At 57.2% G+C, this 23,268-nt stretch overlaps 5 protein-coding genes across 5 annotated transcripts; 2 read left to right on the forward strand and 3 right to left on the reverse strand.

The window, feature by feature from the left end:
- Positions 1-267: 267 nt before the first annotated feature.
- Positions 268-5,455, forward strand: K437DRAFT_245773 (DNA/RNA polymerase). Its single transcript, XM_013388510.1, has 4 exons — positions 268-1,351; positions 1,457-4,802; positions 4,866-5,255; positions 5,334-5,455. The coding sequence occupies exons 1-4, from the start codon at positions 384-386 to the stop codon at positions 5,355-5,357; spliced, it is 4,728 nt and encodes a 1,575-aa protein (XP_013243964.1). The 5' UTR covers positions 268-383; the 3' UTR covers positions 5,358-5,455.
- Positions 5,383-8,269, reverse strand: K437DRAFT_89843 (uncharacterized protein). Its single transcript, XM_013388511.1, has 4 exons — positions 8,006-8,269; positions 7,751-7,904; positions 5,742-7,679; positions 5,383-5,676 (listed from the first exon to the last, which is right to left on the reverse strand). The coding sequence occupies exons 1-4, from the start codon at positions 8,090-8,092 to the stop codon at positions 5,474-5,476; spliced, it is 2,382 nt and encodes a 793-aa protein (XP_013243965.1). The 5' UTR covers positions 8,093-8,269; the 3' UTR covers positions 5,383-5,473.
- Positions 8,270-12,433: 4,164 nt separating this feature from the next.
- On the forward strand, positions 12,434-13,225 carry K437DRAFT_89863 (uncharacterized protein). The gene has a single exon (XM_013388512.1). It carries the CDS (start codon positions 12,702-12,704, stop codon positions 13,170-13,172), a length of 471 nt encoding a protein of 156 aa, XP_013243966.1. The 5' UTR covers positions 12,434-12,701; the 3' UTR covers positions 13,173-13,225.
- Positions 13,225-16,945, reverse strand: K437DRAFT_89851 (uncharacterized protein). Its single transcript, XM_013388513.1, has 2 exons — positions 16,792-16,945; positions 13,225-16,718 (listed from the first exon to the last, which is right to left on the reverse strand). Exon 2 carries the CDS (start codon positions 16,656-16,658, stop codon positions 13,278-13,280), a length of 3,381 nt encoding a protein of 1,126 aa, XP_013243967.1. The 5' UTR covers positions 16,659-16,718; positions 16,792-16,945; the 3' UTR covers positions 13,225-13,277.
- A 1,053-nt stretch (positions 16,946-17,998) lies between these two features.
- On the reverse strand, positions 17,999-21,793 carry K437DRAFT_273537 (uncharacterized protein). Its single transcript, XM_013388514.1, has 2 exons — positions 21,220-21,793; positions 17,999-21,143 (listed from the first exon to the last, which is right to left on the reverse strand). The coding sequence occupies exons 1-2, from the start codon at positions 21,579-21,581 to the stop codon at positions 18,083-18,085; spliced, it is 3,423 nt and encodes a 1,140-aa protein (XP_013243968.1). The 5' UTR covers positions 21,582-21,793; the 3' UTR covers positions 17,999-18,082.
- Between the last annotated feature and the right edge of the window lie 1,475 nt (positions 21,794-23,268).

Consider the following 23,268-nt stretch of genomic DNA (forward strand, 5'->3'; position numbering starts at 1 on the left):
TGCTTGCATCGTTGGTCTGGATACAACGGGGTTGGTTGGTTTGTCGTGTCCCGGGTATCGCTAATTCCGATGAATCCACACGCATCTGATCACCCATCACTGTACACGTGACGATGCATTTAGCCTTTCAGCCAAGCCGCGACATAGGCCCCACGTCCTCACCATCAGCACACTGACGGGTTGATTCCGCCCCCGCCCCCTCTGCGACAGTTACATCAGCAAGAATTTTTTTCATCTCACTTGCTCTCTGTGTGTCAACCATCCTATCGCATCCAGTCGCCTGAACAAGGTCCTCTTTCCCCTCCTTGTTGCTGCGGGCTTGTTCAGTGTCGACAAGCCTATCATCGATACCTCAGTCGAAAACCCAGGGAGTCACGAGCAACATGCTTCGTGTAGCTGGTCGGAGATACGACAGACGGGCACCGCGGCGGCTGGCTGCTGGTGCAATCAGCGCCCCGCTTTCTTCGCAGTTCGTGGGCACGGCAGTTCGCCACGCAGCGACAGCAGCTGCTGCTGCTGTCAGCGTTAACCACACAGCATCTTTAGACGATTACAATCACAATCAAACCCCGCCTCGTAGCCACGATGCTGGTGGGCAGTTGCCTTCATTGTCGAAGCGCGGCTCTGGGACCTCACACCCGTCGCAACCTCTTTTCATCTCGAATGCCAATCGCAAGACAAGATTGACCCGCCTGCCAACGCCTCTCCCGCCGGAGACGGTGGATCAACACATAAAGTCATCGCCCTTCACACGACGTAATGCGGCCTCTCGGACATCAGCACCCGCTTCCCCCTCTACCACATCGTCGGATGCGACGCCACAGCTGAATTCGGACGTCTATCCTGCGGAGCAACGGCATGTTCTCCGCTCTCTCTTTGTCCATCAAGCATTCTATCCCACTTCGCAGACGATTGAGGACCTGGCGGTATTGCGCACGAGTCTGGATGCGGGCCTCATCTGGCGAGCAGGCAAGGTCTTCGAAGGGATCCGCAACGAGGAACGCTCCAGATGGGACAGCCTCGAGCGGCTCATCCCTCAGCACCATGAAGCAAATACGGAAATGAGCACATGGCGCGCATCTGCCAACTCCATTCTACAAGGACAGCGCCTCGACAAGGCCATGTACGAAGACATGCTCTCGGCCTACCTTTTCAAGGCAGCAGCAGGAGAGAACACAGAGGCGAAGAAAGAGTTTATCAGACGGGCCATTAAGCTCTGGGAGGATATGGTTCAGGCACTCTCCAGTAGTACTGGCTTTACTGCTGCTGCCACCACACGCGAGGGCTTTGCTGCTCGCGAGCCTCCCGCAGATGCAAGAACAGCGGCCATCATGCTCAGAGGCGTAGGAAGGTGAGTCAATAGAATCTCAGCGGCATTTTAAAGGCCCTCGACAAACAATTCATGTAGGACGGCGATGCTGACGGCATCCATATCATTCACGCTTCGTTCGTACAGACTTCTCCGCTCTTGGCAGCCAACTCTTGGGGCCAAGCCACCTTTCATCTCGATGATTCTCCCAGCCCTGCAAGCACACGGCGTCTCTCTCGTTGATGTACTCAACTCGCCCGTGTGGTCTGAGTTTCCGCCCTCGTGGGAAGCGCAGATCACGGCTCGAGCGCGCAAAGCCGTAGAAACGGGGGAGGGAACAGCTGCCCAAGACCCTCAAGCCAGTGTCAGCGGGGCGAAAGGTGCGCCAAGTCGCGCAGAGGTACTGTCCATTCTGATCGAGGAAGCGAAGGAACAGGACGATGCGCGCATCGTCTCGGACTTGGCCGCGTTGGCTAGCAGACTGAGCGCCAACGGATCAAAGGGAGGGAAGGAGGGCCGATTAGCAGCAGACATGATTTCGACATCACACTCTCGGTCTGAATACTCGGACGAGGATGCGTTGCGCCCAGACGAACGCTGCGACGTTCCGGATCTGCAGCCCACCTTGACCACGTCCCCTTCCTCGCGCTACATTCCTTCAGAGGCCGCAGCCGAAGCACCGGTGGATGAGTCGACGCCTGGCTTGCCGTACAATCTGCATGCACTACAGGAGAACCTTTCTGCTGTCGCAGAGGCTCGTAAACGCTTCTCGGAGCCGTATGCCCGACAGCGGTGGTTCGAAGGCAGTGCGTTCGAAGCCGCACGGAAGCGGCTGCGCTTCAGTGTGGAGCAGATGGAGAAGAGCGGGCTGAAAAGCGTCGAGATGATGGGTGACAAGCAGCTGCAGCGCTGGATGTGGGACTGGTACAAGGCGTTGGAAGTGCGGCTCAAGGCCGATTTGGAGGAGATGCGCATTCTGCTGGAGGAGGATGGACAGTACCAGCTGCGTGGGTCGCATGTGAAAGGGAAGAACAGATCAACTGCATCCGCTTCTGCAGAAGAAGGGGGTATACCTCCCGCTATAAAGCCGAAGAAAGCGGCCGAGGATGCGAAGGATCTCTTCCCGCTCTTGACTTCCATCCCTGTCTCGCAGCTCGCGCTGATTCCGGTGCTTGAGATTATGCGGCTTCTCGGTACCGGTGGTATCTCGGATGGCATGAAGACCACCCGTGCAACCGTCACGATCGGCAGAGCGGTGGAGGAAGAGAAGATTGCGCAATCCTTCAAACGGAGAGATGCCGAGCTCAAAGTGTCTGAAGGAGCTCTTGGCGCAAGCAGCCAGGCATCTGCTGCTGAAGAAGACTCTGCCATTGACGCGGCGATGAGCAGCGAGCTCGTGGCAGCCAAGACGCAGCGCATCATGAGCGAGGAGGATTACACAACGCCTGAGGCTCGGCGCAAGATGCGCAAGCTGAACGAGCAGAGTGGCATGCGTGGCTTCTGGGACAAGCAGGACAGGTGGACGCAGCCCATGAGAGCCAGGGTTGGGTCGTACCTCGTCGATGAGCTCATGAAGGTCGCGACGGTCAAGCGCAGTGCAAAAGACCGAGAAGGACGTTTGTGGAACGAGGAGCATCCGGCATTCTACAAGTCGTACCAATACTTGGCTGGCAAGCGCCTAGGTGTCGTCAAGGTCAACGACGTCGTCGCGCAGCGATTAGACAGGGACACTGTCCGCGAAACGCTGCATCCGAGACGTCTGCCGATGCTCGTGCCTCCCAGGCCGTGGATCAGCCATGATCAAGGTGGCTACTACACCGAGTCGACCAGTGCGATGCGGTTCAAGGACAGCGCAGAGCAGAACAGCTACCTCAAGCTTGCTTCCGACAACGGCGAGCTGGACCGTGTTCTTGCAGGTCTGGATGTGCTTGGCCAAACTGCATGGCGCATCAATCGCAAGGTCTTTGACGTGATCAGCGAAGTGTGGAACACGGGGGAAGCAGTTGCCAAGATCCCGCCGCGCCTTGTCGATGTGCCGGAGCCAGTCAAACCTGAGAATTACGATACGGACATGAAGGCCAAGAATGCATACAACATGGATGTTCGACGCTGGGCAATGACGAAGGCGATCAACCATGGCATGCGCTGTGATATCAACTACAAGCTCGAGATCGCGCGTGCATTCATCGGCGAGCGGTTCTTCCAGCCGCACAATATGGACTTCCGAGGGAGAGCATACCCCATTCCTCCCAACTTCAACCACATGGGTAACGACATGTGCCGTGGCTTGCTCAAGTTCGACGTTGCTAAGCCACTCGGCGAACGAGGTCTGCGATGGCTGCATATCCACCTAGCCAACCTCTATGGCTTTGATAAAGCCAGTTTCTCCGAGCGCGAGCAGTGGGCCAAGCAGCATCAGGCTGAAGTTAGGGAAAGTGCCGCAAACCCCCTTACAGGCTCCCGTTGGTGGCTGAATGCGGATGACCCGTGGCAATGCTTGGCTACTTGCTTCGAGCTCGTGGAAGCGTGGGACCATCCGGAGGGTCCCGAGAAGTACGTGTCCAGCCTGCCCGTTCATCAAGATGGAACGTGCAACGGATTGCAGCACTATGCTGCGCTGGGCGGAGACTTGGCTGGTGCAAAACAGGTCAATCTTGCGGGTGGAGACCGGCCGAGCGATGTATACACCGGTGTTGCCGACTTGGTCATCGACAGGCTCGATGAGGCTGCTGCACAGGGCGACGCGATTGCGCAGACGCTACAAGGCAAGGTGACGCGCAAAGTCGTTAAGCAGACAGTCATGACCACAGTGTATGGCGTGACGTTTGTTGGTGCGAAAAAGCAGATTGCGCGTCAGCTTTCTGAGCGCTCGGACATTCCCACGGATGAACTCTGGCAAATCTCCAGCTACCTTGCCAAGCTCGTTCTCAGTCAGATCGGCTCGCTCTTTTCGGGTGCCACCCACATTCAGAAATGGCTCCATCATTCTGCACGCCTCATCGCCAAGAGCATCCCGGCGGACCGCGTGCACCATGCAATCTCTGGGCAGGCAGTTGTGTCGAAGAAGTCGCGCAACGCTGATGGCGTGTACATCAAGTCAAAGGGGATCGTCAACAAGATTTCGAAGGAGCAAATGACCAGTGTGATCTGGACTACGGCTCTGGGCCTACCTGTGGTCCAGCCGTACCGTAAGTCCAAGAAGCGTCAGATGTCAACTCGGATGCAAACTGTCTACATCAACGATCCACACATTAACCACGAAGTCTCGCCCAAGAAACAAGCGTCCGCTTTCCCACCAAATTTCATCCACTCGCTCGATGCCACACATATGATCCTGACGGCGCTTGAATGCCACAAGGCAAAACTCACATTTGCCAGTGTGCACGACAGCTACTGGACTCATGCGTGCGATATCGACACGATGAGCGACTTCATTCGCGAAACGTTTGTCATGCTTCACAGCAATGACATCTTGACCAAGCTTAGAGATGAAGTGAGTCTATTCTACCACAATTCACCACAAAGCGAGCTGTTGTGCTGACTCCTTGTTGTGCAGTTCCTGGAGCGATTTGGAGACTACAAGGTTCCTGTGTTCGAGTTGAAGGCCCTCGCCGCTGATGGAGCAAGTCTCGAATCCAGCATTGCATCTGAGCTATTGGAACCAGTCAACAGCATCCTGGCGAAGAATCTGTCCGGAGAAGAGGCCAACCTTCCCATCAAGTTGAAGTCAAAGCAGAAGCAGACCGCCGCTGATTCGACCAGTGCAGATGCAGAAGAACATGAGGAATTGGAAGATGTGAACGATGCAGACTCAACAGAAAGCCCTGCTACACAGTCGGAGACGGTATCAAAAGATGAGCAACTCATCAACGCTAAGTTTGTCGCTCTCCGTGACGTCTTACCGCCCTTGCCGCCGAAAGGAACATTTGACGTCAACGAAATTAGAGTGAGACTAACTGCCATGAAAATCATGATGCTCTGAGTTACGCTGACCTGATCTGTTTTCTGTCTCAACCATTGCCAGGAGTCTTTGTACTTCTTCAGCTAGAGTCTTCACTGCGCATAAACAAACATCAAAAGCATTTGTACGAAAGCATGCTGCATGTCACCCCTTCTGCATCACAATTGGAGAGCACCTTGATAATTGATATAAATCAATGCGGATCATGTTTGGGTTGCACCTGCGATTATAGGTGGCATGGGTCGTGAACGCAAGAAGTCCATGTACGCGTTGTCTCGGAATGGTTCTGGAGGGGCGCCACCAGCGCTGCCTGCGGATCCTCCGTTGTACGGGTATGGCTGGGGCGGACGGGGATGTGTGTGAGGTTGAGGTTTCTCTTGTGTTCCACTCCTGCTATCATTCGAGTCTACAATAGGTATCAAGGACGTCAGCAATCTCTTCGCTCTCACACAGTAGAATGACATGACACACCTGCACAAATACTGATGGCACGTCGCTTGCCCAGGGCCTTTTCACTCGGATAGAGCGGTGTCTCGATGATGCTTGATTCGTCTGAGGCTGTGGGACTGGCGACGGATGGCGCACCAGCAGGCACATCTGTTGATATTGGTGGTAGCGGCGGTGGTCGCGATGCGGGTGAGTGGCCCAACTCCATTCCGGTGTTGCCTGATGGCAACACGGTCTGCATGATCGGGTTCATATGCGGCTGCTCGCGGTACAACTCTTGACTCGGTACCGCCTGCAGTTCATATGGCGCAGCCAGGGACTGGGATGCTGCCTGACTTTGTAATGTGGAAGAGGTCAACGGAGCTGGATTGGCAGAGGGAGTGCTGCCGGGGAACGGACGAGGCCCTCCTCGATAGACTGGGACGGCTGGAGGCGCAACGGACAATGCTCCGATAGAGACGTCTGCATACCCTTGCTCGTTGCATGTACTTCTGATCTGGCCGTAATCGTGTGACTGTTGACCCGGGACGAATGTATCTGTGGCCCAAGGTGATGCACGTGCCGCCACAACATTTGCTGACGGCTGATGATCCGCCGGGAATGGTTGTTGCGGTGTCGGCATCGTCTGCAGCGGTAGCAAGCCATGGGAAGTACTGAGGCTTCCGGAGCTGTACACAGGCTGCACCGAGTCTCCAACAGATTGCGTAGGCGCGAGCCCTTCTGCCGGCGTCAGCGCCGGCACTGTTGCAGGTGCTTGAGCAGAAGATGTGAAGTCCAAAAAACCCGAGGGCAAGGAGAAGTTCTGACTTCCTGCCCTGTCATGACCTGTGAGACTTGGCTGTGACGTAGCATCGCGATAGCGATCATCATGCACTAGTGCCTCAAAGAGAGCCGAATCGACATGTTGATCCGACAGCGCCTCCTCCTGCTCTTGCTCCTGTTCCTGCTGCTGTAGCTGTAGCTGCGCCTGCGGCGAGGACAGCACACCAACCTGGCGCAACTGCTCGTTGTGGCTCTGAAAGAACTGGGGAGCCGAGCGCGAGTTCACCTCGTGGAATGTAAACCTGACAGCATGATCTGCGAGCGCGAGGTCCCGATGTTTGGTTCGCAGCAGCATCATTGCCTTGTTCATGTGCTCGTTGGCGTCGAGCAGATCGCCTAGCAGCTCCTCTTCATCCGTAAGCACGCGCTCACCAGCCGACGGATCGGCGTCCTCGTGTACATGCTGTACATGCGCCTGCGCGGCGTCGTCGCGGGCCTTCTCCGCCTCCGCACTCGCCCAGGGTATCTGCGCCAGCAAGAACTCCTGGGACAGGCGCAGCTTGTCCGAAAATTCGGTGATGAGCTCAGGCTGTGAAGGATCGGCCGTCAGGGCGTCCACGAGCAGCTGAGAGTTGTGCACCGCAATGGAGCACTCCTCGTGTAGCTTGCGTATGTCCACCTCGCGCGGGATGATCTGCTGCTGCGCTATCACAGGCTGTTGCGGTCGCGCTTGCCTGCGGACGATGCGCAGGCTCGCATCCGGTGGCGGCTTGAACTCCTTCGACTGGATGTTGAGCCCTTCTCCGTTGATCGGCTTATCTGGCGGGCGATGCTTGTTATACAGCTTGGTGATGGACGACAACTCTTTGTCGGTGTGGAACTCGTACGCAAGCACTGACAGCGCATTCAGTACGCCCCCCTTGACAGGTGGCGGAGTCTTGCTGCTCTTGATGATGTCGTCGACGACTTCGAGAAAGCGCTTCGTGGCGATCTGGAGCCTGAAATAATCGGAAGCATTGAGCGCCAGGATCGCCCACACGCGAGCCGCACGCTTTTGGGCATCCGGCATCGCGTATTTGAATTCTTTCCGCAGAGCACGGGCAGCCTCCTTGGAAGCAGACTCCGATCGGGAAAGGGCCCTGGCCAAGGACAGCATATATGCCCATTCAAACGGTTTTCCTTCATTTGCACACAGCCAGCCTGAATGGTGGCATCGATGAAGCAATGTTAAACCCTGCTGAGCAAGACCTCAGTCAGCAGAATACACTCACCAATCTTTGCAGTAACCTCCACAATACCCTTTTCCTCCGGGCCCACTCTGTTCTCCTCTGCCTTGTCCTTATCTTTACCCTTTCCACCTTCCTTCTCAAAAGATTTGTCCTTGGCCTTGGCCTCTTCCTCGTCCTTCTCCTTCTCTTTGTCCTTCTTGGCGCCGCCCAGCCACTTCCGAGACGACTTTTGCTGCATCAGCAAGGTGGACGGGTCGTTCTCCTTCGCTTCCCCATCTTGCCTGATGGAAGACTGGCGCTTGGCGACTGGCCTGCTAGCTTGCTGCTCCTGAGGCGAAGCATACGTCTGCTTCGCGACTGATGCTGCTCTAGCGTCTCCGACATTCCCCCCAATGGGAGTAGAACTAGGCAGTGCGCGCGAGGGCGGCGTCCCCGCGCGGCTAGACGGATTTTGGGTTAGTCCGCTGCCGCTGAAGATTAGCTGCTGCACGAACATAGGCGAGGAGCACTCTCCTCCTGCCGCTGCACCGCCTTCTCCTCTTCTTCCTCCTGCTGGCAAAATGGGATTAATGGCATATTCTCCCGCGGAAGGATAAGCGCCATGCTGCGGCTGCTCCCAAACTTGGCCTTGCCCCTGCGTCTGCTGATCCTGGCTCGGACCGAGTCCTAGCCCGAAACCTCTGCGATTGCACGCGTTGTGCGACTGCTGCACACCGCTGGCATCCGCAGAAGGGGAAGCATGGCGCAGCTGCGCGGAGCCCGCGAGCGACGCCCCACCGCGCGAGCCGGGCCGGCTGTACGATATATGCTGGACCCGCTGCTGTTGCTGCTGTGGCCCTCGGTCCCACTCTTGCGACGAGTCAACACTGGAGCGCTGCACCGGCCCGTCGTACAACACGGCGCCGAACGCGCTGCAAGTCGCCGCATCCGCACTCGTCGGCGTGCACAGCAGGTCGATTATTTCGAGGCTCTCATCCGCGGCGCGCCCCTGCGCGTGTGCCAGCTCAGCTCCCTCCGGACCGCTGCCGGCGCTCCACAACGCGAAGTGGTGCGCGGTCAGGTTCGTGGGGGGTGAGGCGCTGGGGGCGATGTTGCTGTGCTGGCACTGGTACTGCGGCTGCTTCCGAGAAGAGGGCCGCTGCACTGCACGGAGCGGGGCATGCTGCTGTGCATATGCCTCGAGGGATGCTTGGCTTTGCGGGTGCGTGTGCTGGTGCTTGGCAAACTGTAGGCAAGCGCCTGCGCCCTCGCCCGCATGTTGCTGCTGGTGGCGAGGAGGGTCGGCTTGCGCGGGGCCGTCGCTGGCGCTGCAGCGACGCGCTGTATGCAGTTGGCTATGTGCGATGGTCTCAAGCGCAAAGGCAGGATGCAGCGCCTCGAGCGGGCTCATCTTCCCCAGCGAGTCGTACTGCTTCGGTGTCAGCGGTTGGAACGGTTCACTGGGAGGTGCTGCTGCTGCTTCGGCAGCGGTGGCCGACTGCGGGGGCAGCATGGATGTCTCGCCATGCAGGCGAGGCAACGAGGCCAGGCTGCTGTGGATGTGCGTCGCGTGCTGATGCGCCGACGGCGCGATGAGCGGTGGAAGCTGTGCCTGTGCCTGCACCGGAGACTGCGGGTTTTGCATCGTCAGGCTTGACGGCAGGCGGCTTGCAGCGCTTGGCGGCGGCGGCTGGTACGCTCGCGCATCCACCGCGCTGGACTGCGAGTGCACGTGCGCACCGCCAACCCTTTTGCTGGACGCGAGCGGCTTGCCGTTCAGCGCGCTGGGTAGCAGCGCAAAGGGGGACACCTGCACCGAGGCGGGGTGCGGGTGCTCGATCGAATCGCGCTGCTGCAGGAACTCCATGTGGAAGAAGGTGCTCTTGGGCACTTGCGCCGCCACCGCCGGCGTGGGGGCCGCGCTAACGACGCCAGCCTTGCCCATCGCGGCGCTGCTGCTTCTAGCGATGATGCTGCCGGCGTCCGTGTTCGTTGTCGTGCTCGCGGTGTCGCCACCGCCGGCCAGGTGCACGCCATATGAATTCGCGGGGGTCGAGACAGTGTAGTTGCCGCCCTTGGCTGTATGTGTGTGAAGCTGGGCGTTGAGCGAGGCACGCTGCTGCTGCGTTTGGAACGTCGACGAAGCGTACGACGAGGACGATGAGCCGGGTCGCACGGCGCGACTGCTGCCAAGTCTAGCAACGCCTTCGTCTATTCCGCCTGGTGTGCTGCCGCTCGTAGGGTCGGACCCGGGGATCGCTGGAGCGTCTGGGTCATCATAAACATCGCTGCTGGTCTGAGGTAGGAGAGGTACCGCTGATGAGGCCTGAGCCTTGCGACCGAAGAGACGCTTCATGGCTGCCGTCCAGCGCTCGCGGGATTTGGCAACGAGCTGGAAGGGGGGGCCTTAGCAAAGGGGGCCTGCGGCACACCAAGGCGGCTTGCATGTATCAAGGCGAGCAGAGCAGTAGGGGAGCAGCGCCGCACGAACCAGCTTCGAGGAAAGGTCGACAAGCCTGTCTCGGAGCATCGAGCTATTTACAAGGGCTGCTGACAATTCGAATCCAAGGGAACGGATGGGATGAAACAGCCGTTGCGACCAATGGCGCTGTGGGCGTTGCTGCACCCGTGCCCTTTCTGAGGTCGTTTGTCCCCGAGCTGGCGCAGATCAAGGCTGCCCAAGAAGGATGGCGAGCTGGCGGTATGCAGTGCAGTGATGTGCGACGCCTATACCTGCTGCTGGCTGCTGACAGGCGAGCGAGGTGGGCCAGCTGCGGAAAGCAGCTCGCTGCTTGGTGGGTATTCCGAGATGGCAGCTGGAGCGGCCGGCCTGGGACAATCTAATGAAGCGACACCCGGCCGCCCGCATGCCCGACCGGCGAGCAGAGTGCGTCCGTGTGTATTTGCTGCGAGCCGAAGCGACGTGAGCAAGACCCTACAAGGGGGGCCGAACCTGCCACTTGCAACCGCCACGTGCGCCGCCTGTCTCTCGGTGGTGCAAGCAGAGTGGTGGCGGGCGCATGCATGCACATGCACACGTGCAGGAAGTAGGATGGGATGGATGAAGCGATGCTCTCCCTCTCTTCCTCGCGTCAGCTGCGCCCCACCGACACCATGACTACCGCCCACAGAGCAAAGTTGTTGATTTTCGTACGATAACGTGTTGATATTTCGTACTTAAAAAAGAAAGGCGGAGCGGAATGAGCTCGAAGCCCTTGTCAAGGTACATAGCAACAACTTTTTATGGTCCCAAAATCAACAAACCCATATGTAGAGTCAGTCTAAACGCAGTCGAGTTGGGCTAGTTGCGCCAGGGGCCGCACGGCGATGGCAGCCTGCATGTGACATCTGCCACCCACCCCGCTCCTTCTAAAAGATCTCTCGCCGGAGCACCGATAGTCAGTCCGGCGGCATCGCGCGGAGCGCAGAAAATTGGGGCCAGCATCAGGCATTTCCTAGGAGGGCTGGCTATATTCATTCACCTTTGAACAAAGCCAGCCATGTTCTATATATATATATATATATGGTTAAATTTGGGCAGACCACAAATTGGCCTACACTGCACATCTCAGTCATATGCCGTCCTTCCCTTCCTAGCCATCTTGCATTCATCCCCCTTTTTCTCCAACGCGGTCACCGTTCTTCTTTCTGCCCTTCTCTCAGGTCTGCTCTGCGTTATTCGCCCTCTGCTCGTCTGCTGGGTCGACCTGCTCCTCTATGCCAATCCTCTTCTCCTGGATGCCCTGTTGCCGCGTGCGCATCCCCCATCTTCCACGCAGATCTTTGCTACTTTCTCAAAGCATATCGATTGAGGACTGGATATCCATCAGCACTCGAAGCTACCCCTGGCAGAAGCAATGCTGGGAGGTACGGTTCGGCACTCAAGTAGGATCAAGGGAGGCGTTTTCACTCGGCGGACCGTTTCACGGAGGAGATGCAGACATGCACAATTGCTGCTGGAGGCGCCGCTGGTGGGCCATGGCACCATTGAAGTTAAGGCCTTGGCAACGCACTCCGCCACCAGAAGAGGAGGCACTCAAAAAAGCATCGAACTACTTTATGGGCTAAGTTGATCCTGCAATTGGGCTAATCAGCCAAAGTCGTGCGCCATCCCATCTTCATATTGTGAGAAAGCAGAAGCAGGAATTGGGGCCGGCAGTGCGACGATAGCGATGGCGTAGACAACGCGGCAACGCTGTGAAAAATGGAAACAATGCTGTTGAGGAGTCATCCTGGCAGTATGATACAGTCTATGTATGAATTAAAGCGATTCGGTGTCGCTTCATGGTTCCTGCTTCATATCTTCAAACGATCCTTTGCTAATGTGGCTTTTTGCCCTGAACCATCACTCATATATTGCGATCACATTTCCCCCCAGGTTCCGATGATGAAACTGCTGCAATTCTCATATTGGTGTTCCATACGACGCCTGCGAGAGCTTGATCGTATGTACCAACGCAACGATACGGATCTCTAGTTCTTTTCTACTCTAATATAGCTACACGGGGTAATCTTATAGCTTCATTCCCCATCTCGATCGTTGGATGGCCTACGATGATGCATTGATGATATTTCATAGCTGGGAGGACAAAAGTCGGGCAGCAAGTTCTCACCTGGCAACGACGCTTCCGTGGATGTGCCAGCTGAGTACGTGCAGCAAACTCAGCACGAGCGCCTCCGTGTCGGGGAACTGGGGAAACACAATGCGCGGGCGCAGATGGTGTAAAGTCAGCCAGCCGCAAAGGGACCGCCTGTCAAGAACTACCACTGAACAAACACAAACACAAACACCAACACACTCACATTCGCATCCATTTCCAGCTCACCGGCACCCCGTCCATCCTGCAAATCCCGCTTGAACGTCGCGACCGTCCTGTCGCGAGCCAACTTATTGCTCGCACCGGCCCCAGCGCACTCGACCAGCTTCATCACGTGCGCCCCGCTCCACTCAAACTTGCGCTGTCCCTCCCGGACGCCCAGCGCGGACGCCGTCACGTGGTTCGTCTCCGCCGTGATGACGCCGAGCGGGTTGTTTGCCACGCGCCCCGCCATACCGGACGAAGGGAGGCCCACCAGGCTCATCGCCTTGCGCGGCAGGCGGCCCGCTTCGCCTTGCTGCTGGTGCTGTTTCCTCTTGCCGGGCACGACGCGACTGCGCGGGCTGCTGTGTCCCATGCTGTACCCTGCTACCGAGCGCGTCTCGCCGCCATCGTCTTCTGGCTCCTCCTGCTTGTCTTCCTCCACATCGCTGTGGCCAATTCCCCCCTCCCGCTCGACATCAGCTGCGGCCTCCTCGACATATAACTCCGTACGGCCAGCATCACTACTGCTGTCTCCGTCGTTCAGTTCGATCCACGAAACGTCCGCCTGCGGGTGGTCCCCCACGCAGGTATGCTGCGCGGAGCTCCGCGGTATCGCTTCAATGTACTGCTTCTTCTTGGTAGACGCAGCAGCAGCGAGGATCTCGCGGTCGCTGGGGAGGTAGAAGGTCCAACGCTGCCCGAAAAAGTCTGCTTGTCTCACCGTCCCCGTCCATGGATCTGCCGGGGCCGAGGAGGAGTTCGCCTTGAGTCGCTGCAGAGTGCAGCTCCTATATCCGCGGAAGTTTGACATGCGAGACTGCATCAAGGCAGGCTTTCGGAATGGAAGCATTCGCCATTTCAGTGTGCTTGCTATGGTCCAAGTCTGCCTCTCCTTCGACCGCACTCACCCCGTCCGCGAATCCACGGTGCGCCACAATTTTCGTGCGCCCAGACAGGATCCCCTTGCTCTTCTTAAGCACGTACATGACGTACCCATCGCTGTCGACGAGCACAAACCCCCCTTTGCTCTCCATCGTCCCCGTCTTGGCCGCATGAGTCTCGCAGGAGAGGAGCGTCATGCGCACGCGTGCGCGCGCGCTGCTACGGAACGCAGTGATGCTCATCAACGTCGACCGCGTCTCTAAAAGGTCCTGGTCCCAGTTGGATGGAATGTGGCTGACGGACATCGACGTCCGCCGCCATGCACACCCCTCGAGCGCAGCTAAAGCGGCCCTTGTCGTGCTGGTCTGATGAGTTGTAGTCTCGTTGATCACCTTCCACCTCTGCGACAACTCCTCGCTGCCCATGCGTTCATGGAACAGCTCGTTTCGTATGGCTGCGTCCCTATCGCTGACAGGTCTCAATGCGACGCCTGCATCGTTTGGCTGTTTCTTTGTCGAGTGGACACTGCTCAGAAGTCCTGCGAACGGCGCGCCCACTAGAGCAGCTGCGGGTGGAGGCAAAGGCTGCAGATCCATCTCTGGGGAGTCATGTTGCACACTCGGCATGCGCGGCTCGTCATCGTTAACTTCCATGCGCTGACGTCGCGAGCGCGAGGTGGAGTGGGATCTAGATGGCGGGTAGTATGACATTCCGCTGCCGTTCGTGCCCGTGAAGACGATGGGAGATGTGATGATCTCCTTGCCATCATCCTCCGTGACACTCAGCGAGAGATATCCAGCGTGGGGCGACGAGGCCGCGGTAGCGGCAGCAGACCCCCGCTGGTGCGCTTCAGATGGATAGGCCGATGTTGAGTAGGACGAGTCTCGAGGGCTGTGCAGCACGCAATTGTGCCCTGCTATGCGGAACGAATCGACGCTGCTGCCGGCTGGTATGGCCATCGAGTGATCCGACGACGCCATCGTCGATCGTGAGGCCGAACGGCCCGCCGGCACAGACTGGGGCGTCAAGGCGGGCGAGGTCGGAGAGATCTGCTGCTCTTTTGCCTCGCCGTCTTCGGCCCGGAGATGTGCTTCTGCGCCGGCAGATTTGCTGCTGTACGGAAAGTTCCCGAAGTACGCTGACGCTTGCTGGCGCTGTGACAGCTGGCGCAGGCTCTCGACAGACTTGTTGCGAGTAGGATACTTTCCAACCAGCGTTCTGGAGCGTTCTCGGTGCTTGTCTCGCGATCCATCTGCACCCATCGGCGTTTCCACGCGCGCAGGTAGGGCGCGGAACAAAGATGCATCGGGAGCACGAGCTTCATCTTCGACAGCCGATTTATCCGATGAGATCTTCAAGCCAAGGGAAGACTTAATCTTCCTCAGCCTACCGCCACGCTTTGACAATTCGGGTTTTGAGTCGGGGCCTGAAGCCGGCCCGGCACTATGCGCACCTGCGTTGCCGGCATTGCTGCCTCCCGTCCCAGCGGCACCTCGCATCTCTGTGCGCTCCGCAACTTCCTTGTGGGCATGCGGTACGTAGCTTGGCGGCGGTTGCGGACGGCTAAAGTGCAGGAAATCGCTCTCTGCGTCGCTTCTCCATCCAGCGACATAGTGGCCCTGACTGGAAGAGGGTTGGTATGCTGCTGCGCCGAATCCGATCGGCATGCTCGATGTGCTGTCGCTCTCAATGCGACCCACCTTGTACATCTGGAGCTGAGAGCGCTGATGAGCATGCGGCCATAGAGAGGAGCCGGTCTCACTGAGAGCATCAAACGACAGCATAACCCAGTCGCTAACTCCATCGGAGCTGACCGTGTTGGTGGAAGTCAGGTCGTTGGCGTACTGGCGTCTCGCGCCTTGCATGCTAGGGCATTGCTGCGCTGTGAACTGTGGTGCATGCTGGTGCGAGCCCTTCGAGAGGCTCAAGCTGGATACCGATGCTGCTGTGAACTGCTGTGGGCTGTGCATGAACTGTGGAGAGGACGACGTCGACCCCGGCGAAACTGCTAACGCCGGCACGTAGACATGTTGATCGTTCCGTTCCGTGATGACTGAGGGGGGTATTTTGAAGAGATTTGACGTCCGACTTGCGGATCTAGCAGCGGGAGCTTGCTCTTGAAGAATGGAGCCGTTGCCTTTGTCATCAGGCAGGAAGGCGCCACTCAAGAGGCCGTGCAAATCGGGCGTGGATACGGCTGCTCTCGCTGCTTCGGCCGCGGATGCCACGCCGCCGCCCTCACCACCGCCAGCACCCGCAAAATGCGGCGACTGGCGCCCGAACAGCTTGCGCGCCTTGCCAACCATGCTGCTCTTTTCATGCCTCCTAGCTGCATCATCCTCGGTCATGCGATCAAGTGCGTCGAGCGTGAAGCCCATCGACGTTGACATTTCAGTGCCACCCAGGCGCACAGGAGCGGCAGCGAGTAATGAGGACAGCTCGCGACGCTGCAATGATTGCGCCTGGGTGCTCTGTTGGTGATTCTGATGCTGGGGCGGTCCAAGCGAAGGTTCACGCGTTTGGGGAAGTGCTTTCTCCCTGCTCAGGTCCGGTTGCCACCCAGCGTCGTGTATCACCATCTGAGCAACTGTCAGCTTCTCCAGAGGGACGGGTTGGTGGTGTCGAACGTCTGCCCTCATCTCCATCCGAGAGCGATGGCTTTGCTGCAGATCACTACGCAAAGACGCATTGTCAACGTATTCTTCCGTCTGAACGACTGAGGTTGCCATGATAATGCCCACCGGAGTCTGCTGCGAGGGCGACGGTGACACATAGGTAGCATCATCGAGTTCAGCGCGAATAACAAGGTCGTCGTTCACCAGCATGCTTTCGAAGTCGGGTACGGGGGAAGTGGTAACTTCTTCTGCGGAGGATCCGTGCGGGCCGCTTGCGGGAACCCCCGCGCCATAGCTACCTCCAGATATAGAGAAGCGCGTGACACTTAATCGATGGCGATTGCGGCGACGCGAAGCCGTTATAGAGAACGGATGGGAAGTGGAGGTGCTAGTGCTAGTGCTCAAGCTGGGCGGCGCTGTGGATGCGGGACAGTGGTTCTGCACGAGCTGCTGCTGCTCCGAGAAGGAAGGCGTGGGTGGCACACTGGACTGGCCTCTGCTCGAAGGACGTGGAAAAGACTTCCATCGTGAGGGGGAGACGAGAGGGTAATGCCTCTGTTTTTCTGGGGTGTGCTGCTGGTGACCGCTGGCGGGCAAGTGCTCCATCGCGTGGGACGGGACAGCGCCGAGCATGGCGGCCCCGTGGGCATTGCCAGCTGATCTGTGAATCATGTTGCGCTTTGGAAAAGATTGACCGGATCCTGAATGTTCATAAAGGGTGAGATGGTGTACCTATGGGTCAAAAGATGTATGCAGGTCAGAGACAACAGCGCCCTGAATTGAGCTAGGCGGCTATAGTACCCACCCTGGTGGCCAGCACCGAACACGGAAAAGGGTGACACGATGAAGCAGAAAGGTGTTCGTCCGAGGAGCGGGACGAGAGTACGTTGAGATTGCGATGGAATGAATTCAGGCGGCATCAGCTCAGGCGTCCGACACACTCTTGGCCGGCTTTCAGTCTTGAAGCGGTCGAAGTAAACGTGGTCCTTTGTCGTCAATCTGGTCAGACCGAGGTTTGAATGATCGATCCTTCCTTGCTGAAGAGATTGACAATGGTACCCGCTTAAGAGAGGCAGCTGGCGATCAGCGTTTTTTTGCGAGGCCTCAGAAGGATTATATGCAGCTCCTCTGCAACGTAGCTGCGCCGTTCTGTGCTTGCAGAAGAGGTGATAAATGGAGCCTTGGCCAAACCGTACAGCGCGGCTGCTACATCAAGCTGCTCGTGTGTGCGCTCGGCGACGAACAACCTGTCTGTCGGAAGCGAGAGCAAATCGTCCAAGTGCAAGAGAGAGATATCGATCCCGAGGAAGTGAAGTTCCTGGCATTATGCGCTGTCGGCGCTGGCGCCGAACGGTTGGAGTGAGTTGCAAGCTGCTGCTGCGACATACGTCAAGCGAGCGCACTGCAGTGTACAGTTCCATGTCATCCCTTGGAAGAAGCACCTCCAGGCCACCCTCTCATTTTCTCACACACACTCTCTCTTTGTCTCTCTCGTCGGACTTCGATAGCCTGTTCCCTACTCTCGCTGAACCTCTCCAAGGTCGCATGCTGTATCCCCTGCGCTCCCCACTTCAAAAGGGCCAGACAGGCGAGTTGCATCTCTACGTCTTGAGAGCGTGGGCCGCCGGCCTGTGGACGTGGATTGTGGTGCAAGCCGACGTGGGCGGCAGCAGACAAGTGTGGAAAGGGGATTCTGAAGTACGCCCGGGGTTCGGGCAATACTCAATAGACAGGCGCCACGCCAATCTCGGGGGCATCGAATTTTGTACTTCGGAGCCATTAGCCCCTCGCCGAGGGAATTCGATTGTACTACAGATTTGCAGCAGGCAGCAGGCAGGAGAGAAGGCGATCCACACTATGCAAGTGCAGCAAACTGCGATCCGAAATGAGCCCGGTGCTCCACCAGAATCTTGCATGCAGCTAGTATTGGCCCCGTTTGTAACCGAAGCTAACCACGACATGAAAGGAGCGCACTGCGATCCGAGACGAATCTGCAGCTCCACAAACATAATGCACGCAACTTATAAATTTCAGTTATAGAACAGGAAGCGATGAAGAAATATGAGCGGAATAGAGGCGTAACAGCTAGCACCGGATCAAGTTTGCGACTGTTGGCGCGACTTTTCTTCTGCAAGCGACAATTCGATGGCGAACCGCAGATCATCGTCCATACCATCCACTCCCACGAGCAGAGTCATGCTCCCATTTGCAGGCGATGCAGAAGAAGAGCCACGCATGGGAGAGGCGTTTTGAGGCAAAAGAGAAGCAGGAGCGCTGCTGCCGATATACTGCTGTTGCTGCTTCTGCCGCTGTAAATCTCGCGCAAGCAAAGACGGTGAGTTGGCTATACGCACTCCGCGCGATGAAGGCATTGCGGCAGCTTGTCGAATCGGGTTACCAGCTGCCCAGGCGCCGAGTGAGGAAGACGGTCTATCAGCATCCGTTCCCGCTCCACCTCCTGCTGCTCCTGTGGCGGCGGTAGTGGCATTTGCAAAGGACGTGCAACGCGTGTCACCCGCCGAGTTCGGGACAGACGACGGAGAAGGCATGTTCCGTGGTGATGAGGCACTAAAAGAGCGCGGAGCGGAAACTGAAGACGTCATCGAGCTCGAACGCAGCGAGGTGCTTAGAGGCGAGACGCTAGGCCATTCGGTGGGCGAGCCGATCTCAGGGAGCGCAGAACCCTCAGCAAAAGCGCTACGCGTCGCCGAGTCCGCAGCATTGCGCCGTGCGCTCCTTGGCACCTGTACAGTCTGCACCTTGCTGTGAGCACCGCTGCGGAGATCGGTCGTGTTTGATGCAGCAGAGCCAGCATGCGCGAGGATCTGCCAGGCTCGTGGTGAAGAGACGCCTTGCAAGCCAGGCGAGGGTCCAGGAGACGACGCAAAGGATGCGTCAGGCGATGCGCCTTCAGAAGCCTCGTGCGGCGACCCGGTCCTTGCTTCTGAGAGAGCGATGGCATCGAGAGCCGCTTGTAGTTCAGCCTCATCATCGATAATGATACCGTTGCCGCCGTGACCAGTGCGTCCGCTGGCCTCTTGCTGATCGCGACTGAGCATCATGGCATACGCGAAAGCCTCCTGCTCGGTCATGTCGTCCAGCGTGGACACTTCCTGCCAGTACTGCTGTGTGCGCAATTCGGCCTGCGTGCGCGCTGCCTCGGACCGGACGGACTCGGTACACTCCATAACCTCGTCTTCCAGATCATTCTGTGCTTGGATTTTTGAGTCCAATCTGCGCAGAGGATGGCGTGACTTGCCAGAGCTGGATTTGCCCGCCTTGCGCAGTGTCGAGCGCATTGCAGTCTCGCAGCGCCATGCGAGCACGTGAGAACCAATGATAGCGACGAATGCGTCCTCCGTCGTGATAATTTGGGTCACCCTGAATCGCAATGCTTCGCTCATGGTGAGCTCGCCGGCAGCGAGCATACGAGCGGGATGACGACTTGCGGCCCGGTCGGCGAACGTGCGGACCAGCTGACCTGTCAGCGCGTTAAAGACTTTGACACTCCCATCCGAAGTGCCGCATAGAAGAAATGCCGCGTTGAAGTCGAGAGCAGTCACTTCGAATACGCCGACTTCTAGGGCAAATGACGGGCTGCAACGCGTTTGTGGCTCGCTCAAGTGCAGCCAAGTCTGATCCCCGCCGATGGATTTAGCTGCGCCCTTGATGTCCCATGGATACACAAAAACTTTCCCCGTACCAGTGCCGACGCAGACGAATTTGCGCTCACGAAGCGTGATCTTGATTTCGCTAGTCCGAAGCTCCTGTGCCGATGGGCCAAGAATAAGGGCGGGAATGTCACCGTCAAACGCACCACGTCGAGAAGCAGATCGGACGAAAGGTGAACGCAAAGGACTGGCGCTCGTTCTCTCCCCGATGTCAAAGTCGGCACGAAGACATGTTATGTTACCTTGGCCTTGCGCATCAAAGCGGCAAGTTGCGAACTTTGGAGCCATTGGCAGGTTCTCCCCGAATGAAATGTCATGGCGCCAGAATCCGTCATCTTCTTTGAAGCGCAGCAACAGAGAAACGCGGCCTTCGGAACGATCCGCTTCGTCTTCTAGAACGAGATCGGCAGGAGCGTACAGGCTTGCCTTACTGGGTCTGAAAACAGCAACGTGCCGAGGAGACAAGATGGGCCCTGCCGCGATCGAACCCTTTTCCAGGAGTTCCATGTTGAAGCCATGCCAACAGAGTACTGTCCCGTCACGAGCAGCAGCGATGATCGTGCCAGTCGGGTCATAGTCGACTTTTTCGAGAGGTACAGATAAAGGCTGTCTAGGTAGAGAATTGTGTTCGCTTGCATCGTCAAGCCTTGCCTCTTCCTCCTGGAACAATGCCTGTGTTGCTTCGCCAACCCAGACTGCTGCCCGTAGCTTTATGCTCCAGAGTCTGACTGTGCCATCTTCTCCGGCAGTTACGAACGCTTGCCCAGCTTCGCCAAGCCTGGCTGCACGCTGGCCTTGACGGTCCGCGCTGCGGTTATGTGCGTGCACGCCACCCTTTTTGCTGGCAAAGGGTAGGGCAACATCGTTGACAGGGCCGGTGTGGCTGTCGCGAGCTGGAAAGGACACAGTTTTGATGATTCCGCGCGGATTGGCGCCCTGCCTCCCGAGCAAACTGACGCATACATTGCCGCTCTCGAATCCCCATACGACTCGTGAGCCATCGGCGTCGACTGCGCTGGCGCTAACGCTGGTGACGAAACCTTCACCAGTCAGCGCCTCAACCATGCCTTTAGCAACTTTCCCTGTGAAAGGGTCGGAACGCGACGCGACGCCATTGGCAACAGACGTGGAGAGCATGAATTTGTGTTGTAGACTGATCGCGATGCCAGAAAGGAGGCCAATGCGAGGATCGGTGAGGATCGTTGCTGTCCTGGACTTGCGCCATCTCCTCAGCAGGTCGGACCGGCGGACATATTCAGCCTTCCAAGAAAGCTTGTGAGTGCGCCGAAGAGTAGGCAGTGTCTCGTCACCACCCTGCACGTCGAAGTTAGTCGCGAAGGCCAGCCGCCAAGTCGCATCATCATGGACGATTGCAGCCCAGAACGAACAGACTAGCGCGACTTGGGCGAGGGAAATGACATCGAGGTACGAGAAAACACGCACGAGGATTTCAGTCGGTATCTCACCGATAGCGGATCTCAAGTAGCTGTTGGAAAGGAATGGGAGGACGCGTCAGCTACTTGTCGTCGGCACAGTTCAGGTGAGAACAGGCATGGACGAACTTTTGGATGCCAACATCCGACCGTGTCGATGGGGATGGATGGTCTGCGCTCGACTCTGAGCCGTTCAACCGCGGTCTTCCCTTTCCCTTGTGCTGCGACCTCAGGGCCGCTCGCTTCCGCGCAAAGTAGGCATCGTCCAATGGGCCGAGCGCATCGTCGACACTAGTGGGCTGACTCGAGGGCGGATCTGGAACAGCTAAGTGGCCATGCACGCGTTGGTCTTTGTGCAGCGGCCCCATCGGAGATCCGCTTGCTTCATATGGGTGATGAGAGAGGTCATGCTGAGCGTCGCGACTGCTGATTATTTGTGATGCTTGAGGTTGAATGTCGTTTTGATGAACGCTAGACAGGCTATTGGACATAAACGAATCGGGGGATCAACAAAGGGACAGCCCGAAAGAACCGCGGGCCGAATGGATAAGAATGCGATAGCACAAGCTAAGCTCGCTCGCGTCCGGTGTGGATCGAGAAGGATGCTGCAATTATGGATGGTGGAAAAGCACTCGATGACTACTTGACGAATCACCTTCGGGTAAGATTGTGAAGGAGAACGATTGCGTCGGGTCCTGTTATGTGACTCGGAAGGCAAAACGATAGCTGACGGGCGAGTGGTAATATGTAAGGTCCGCAGTTCTGGCTGTGAAACGAATAAGTCGAAGCACAGCCGCACTGCGGGGAAGTCGACTTTCGATTTTTCGTACCATAATACAGGGTTGATGCGTCGTACCTTGAGCCCTTGATAAGGGGCTTCAAGCCCTGTTCCGCTCCACTTTTCTGTGGGTCTGCTCCTAGGCCCGAAGCATCAAGTTTGACCAAATTGGTTAACTTGGTTCTTAGGGTGCATCCTTCCTGAACGTGCTCATTCGGTTCATCCGAACCAAGGTTGCCCAAGGCTTAGACCGTTCTCTGCAGCTGGTCCCTTTGGTCGCTGGAAGAAAGTCTTTGCAGGACACCCTTGAGAGGTATTGAAACAACCATTCTCTGAAATTACACTTTCATCAACATACACATCAACATATGTGCCGAAATCACGTGACGTCACTTCTCGGACACCTGATGGAGCAGCTCGACAATAAAGGTGCAAAGCTTTTCGATAAGTGGCTTCACGTGATTTCGGCGCGTGTATCGATGAAAGTGTAGATTCCAAGATGGTACGAGCCTCTGAAGACTTGCTTCCAGCGACCAAGCCGATTGGTCACACCTCCTCCGCCTCCACCTGCCCCGCCGCCAAAGTCAGCGACGATGAAGGCGAAGCGCTCGCATCGCCAAACCAGTCCACAAGTGATGAGCCATATTTGGCATCGCAGTGGTAAGAGATTCTAGGGGATGATTGGCGCGTTCCCTTCCCGATCGACGCATCATATATGGAACACTCCGATGCACCAAAGCGAAGCAAAAGCAAGGGGGAATGGAAAGAAGCAGAGCGAGCAAATACGGATATGTACGGGAAGAAGCTGACCGATGCTCTTGCACAGCTGCCCATACCTAAGAGTCCAAAGGCCAAGGAATAAGATCAGATAATGTTCTCAATTGTTCAGATATTCCATTCTCCACGTCTTGTTGGGCAATGTCGCTTGTGTCACAGGGCTGCACGTTTCCCGTTACCGCTGGAAGCTTGGATGAGCTGCGAGGATCTGACCTTGTTCTTTAGGCTTCCACGCCCTTAAAACGTAGCAGAATCACTTTACGCAAATGTAGCTCAAGTTGTCCTCCATCGCGCCGGCCCGTCAAACTGCCCTGATTGGCGAAAGACTTCAAGCCTTGATTCACCTCATTCAAACGCCGGTAGCTTGGGTACCTCGTCAAACGATTTGGCGCATTTTCATTCAAGTTCCCCCTCGCTTCAAGCGCAGGTCGCTATGCCCAAGCTATCTCCAAGCAGCATCTCTTGCCTTCCTTCAGTTTAATGCGCGAATGGCCGAGGTTCTTACTCCGCGCGTTATTCATACCTTACCTCTTGCCATTGACACAAAGCTTGGGGTTGTCCAGCAGAAGAATGAGCTCAGGCAAAGGGAACAATGTTTGCGAATCAACATGCGTAGCAGGTTG

Source organism: Tilletiaria anomala, assembly GCF_000711695.1.
Source record: "Tilletiaria anomala UBC 951 chromosome Unknown K437scaffold_27, whole genome shotgun sequence".
In the NCBI taxonomy this organism is placed as follows: Eukaryota; Fungi; Basidiomycota; class Exobasidiomycetes; order Georgefischeriales; family Tilletiariaceae; genus Tilletiaria; species Tilletiaria anomala.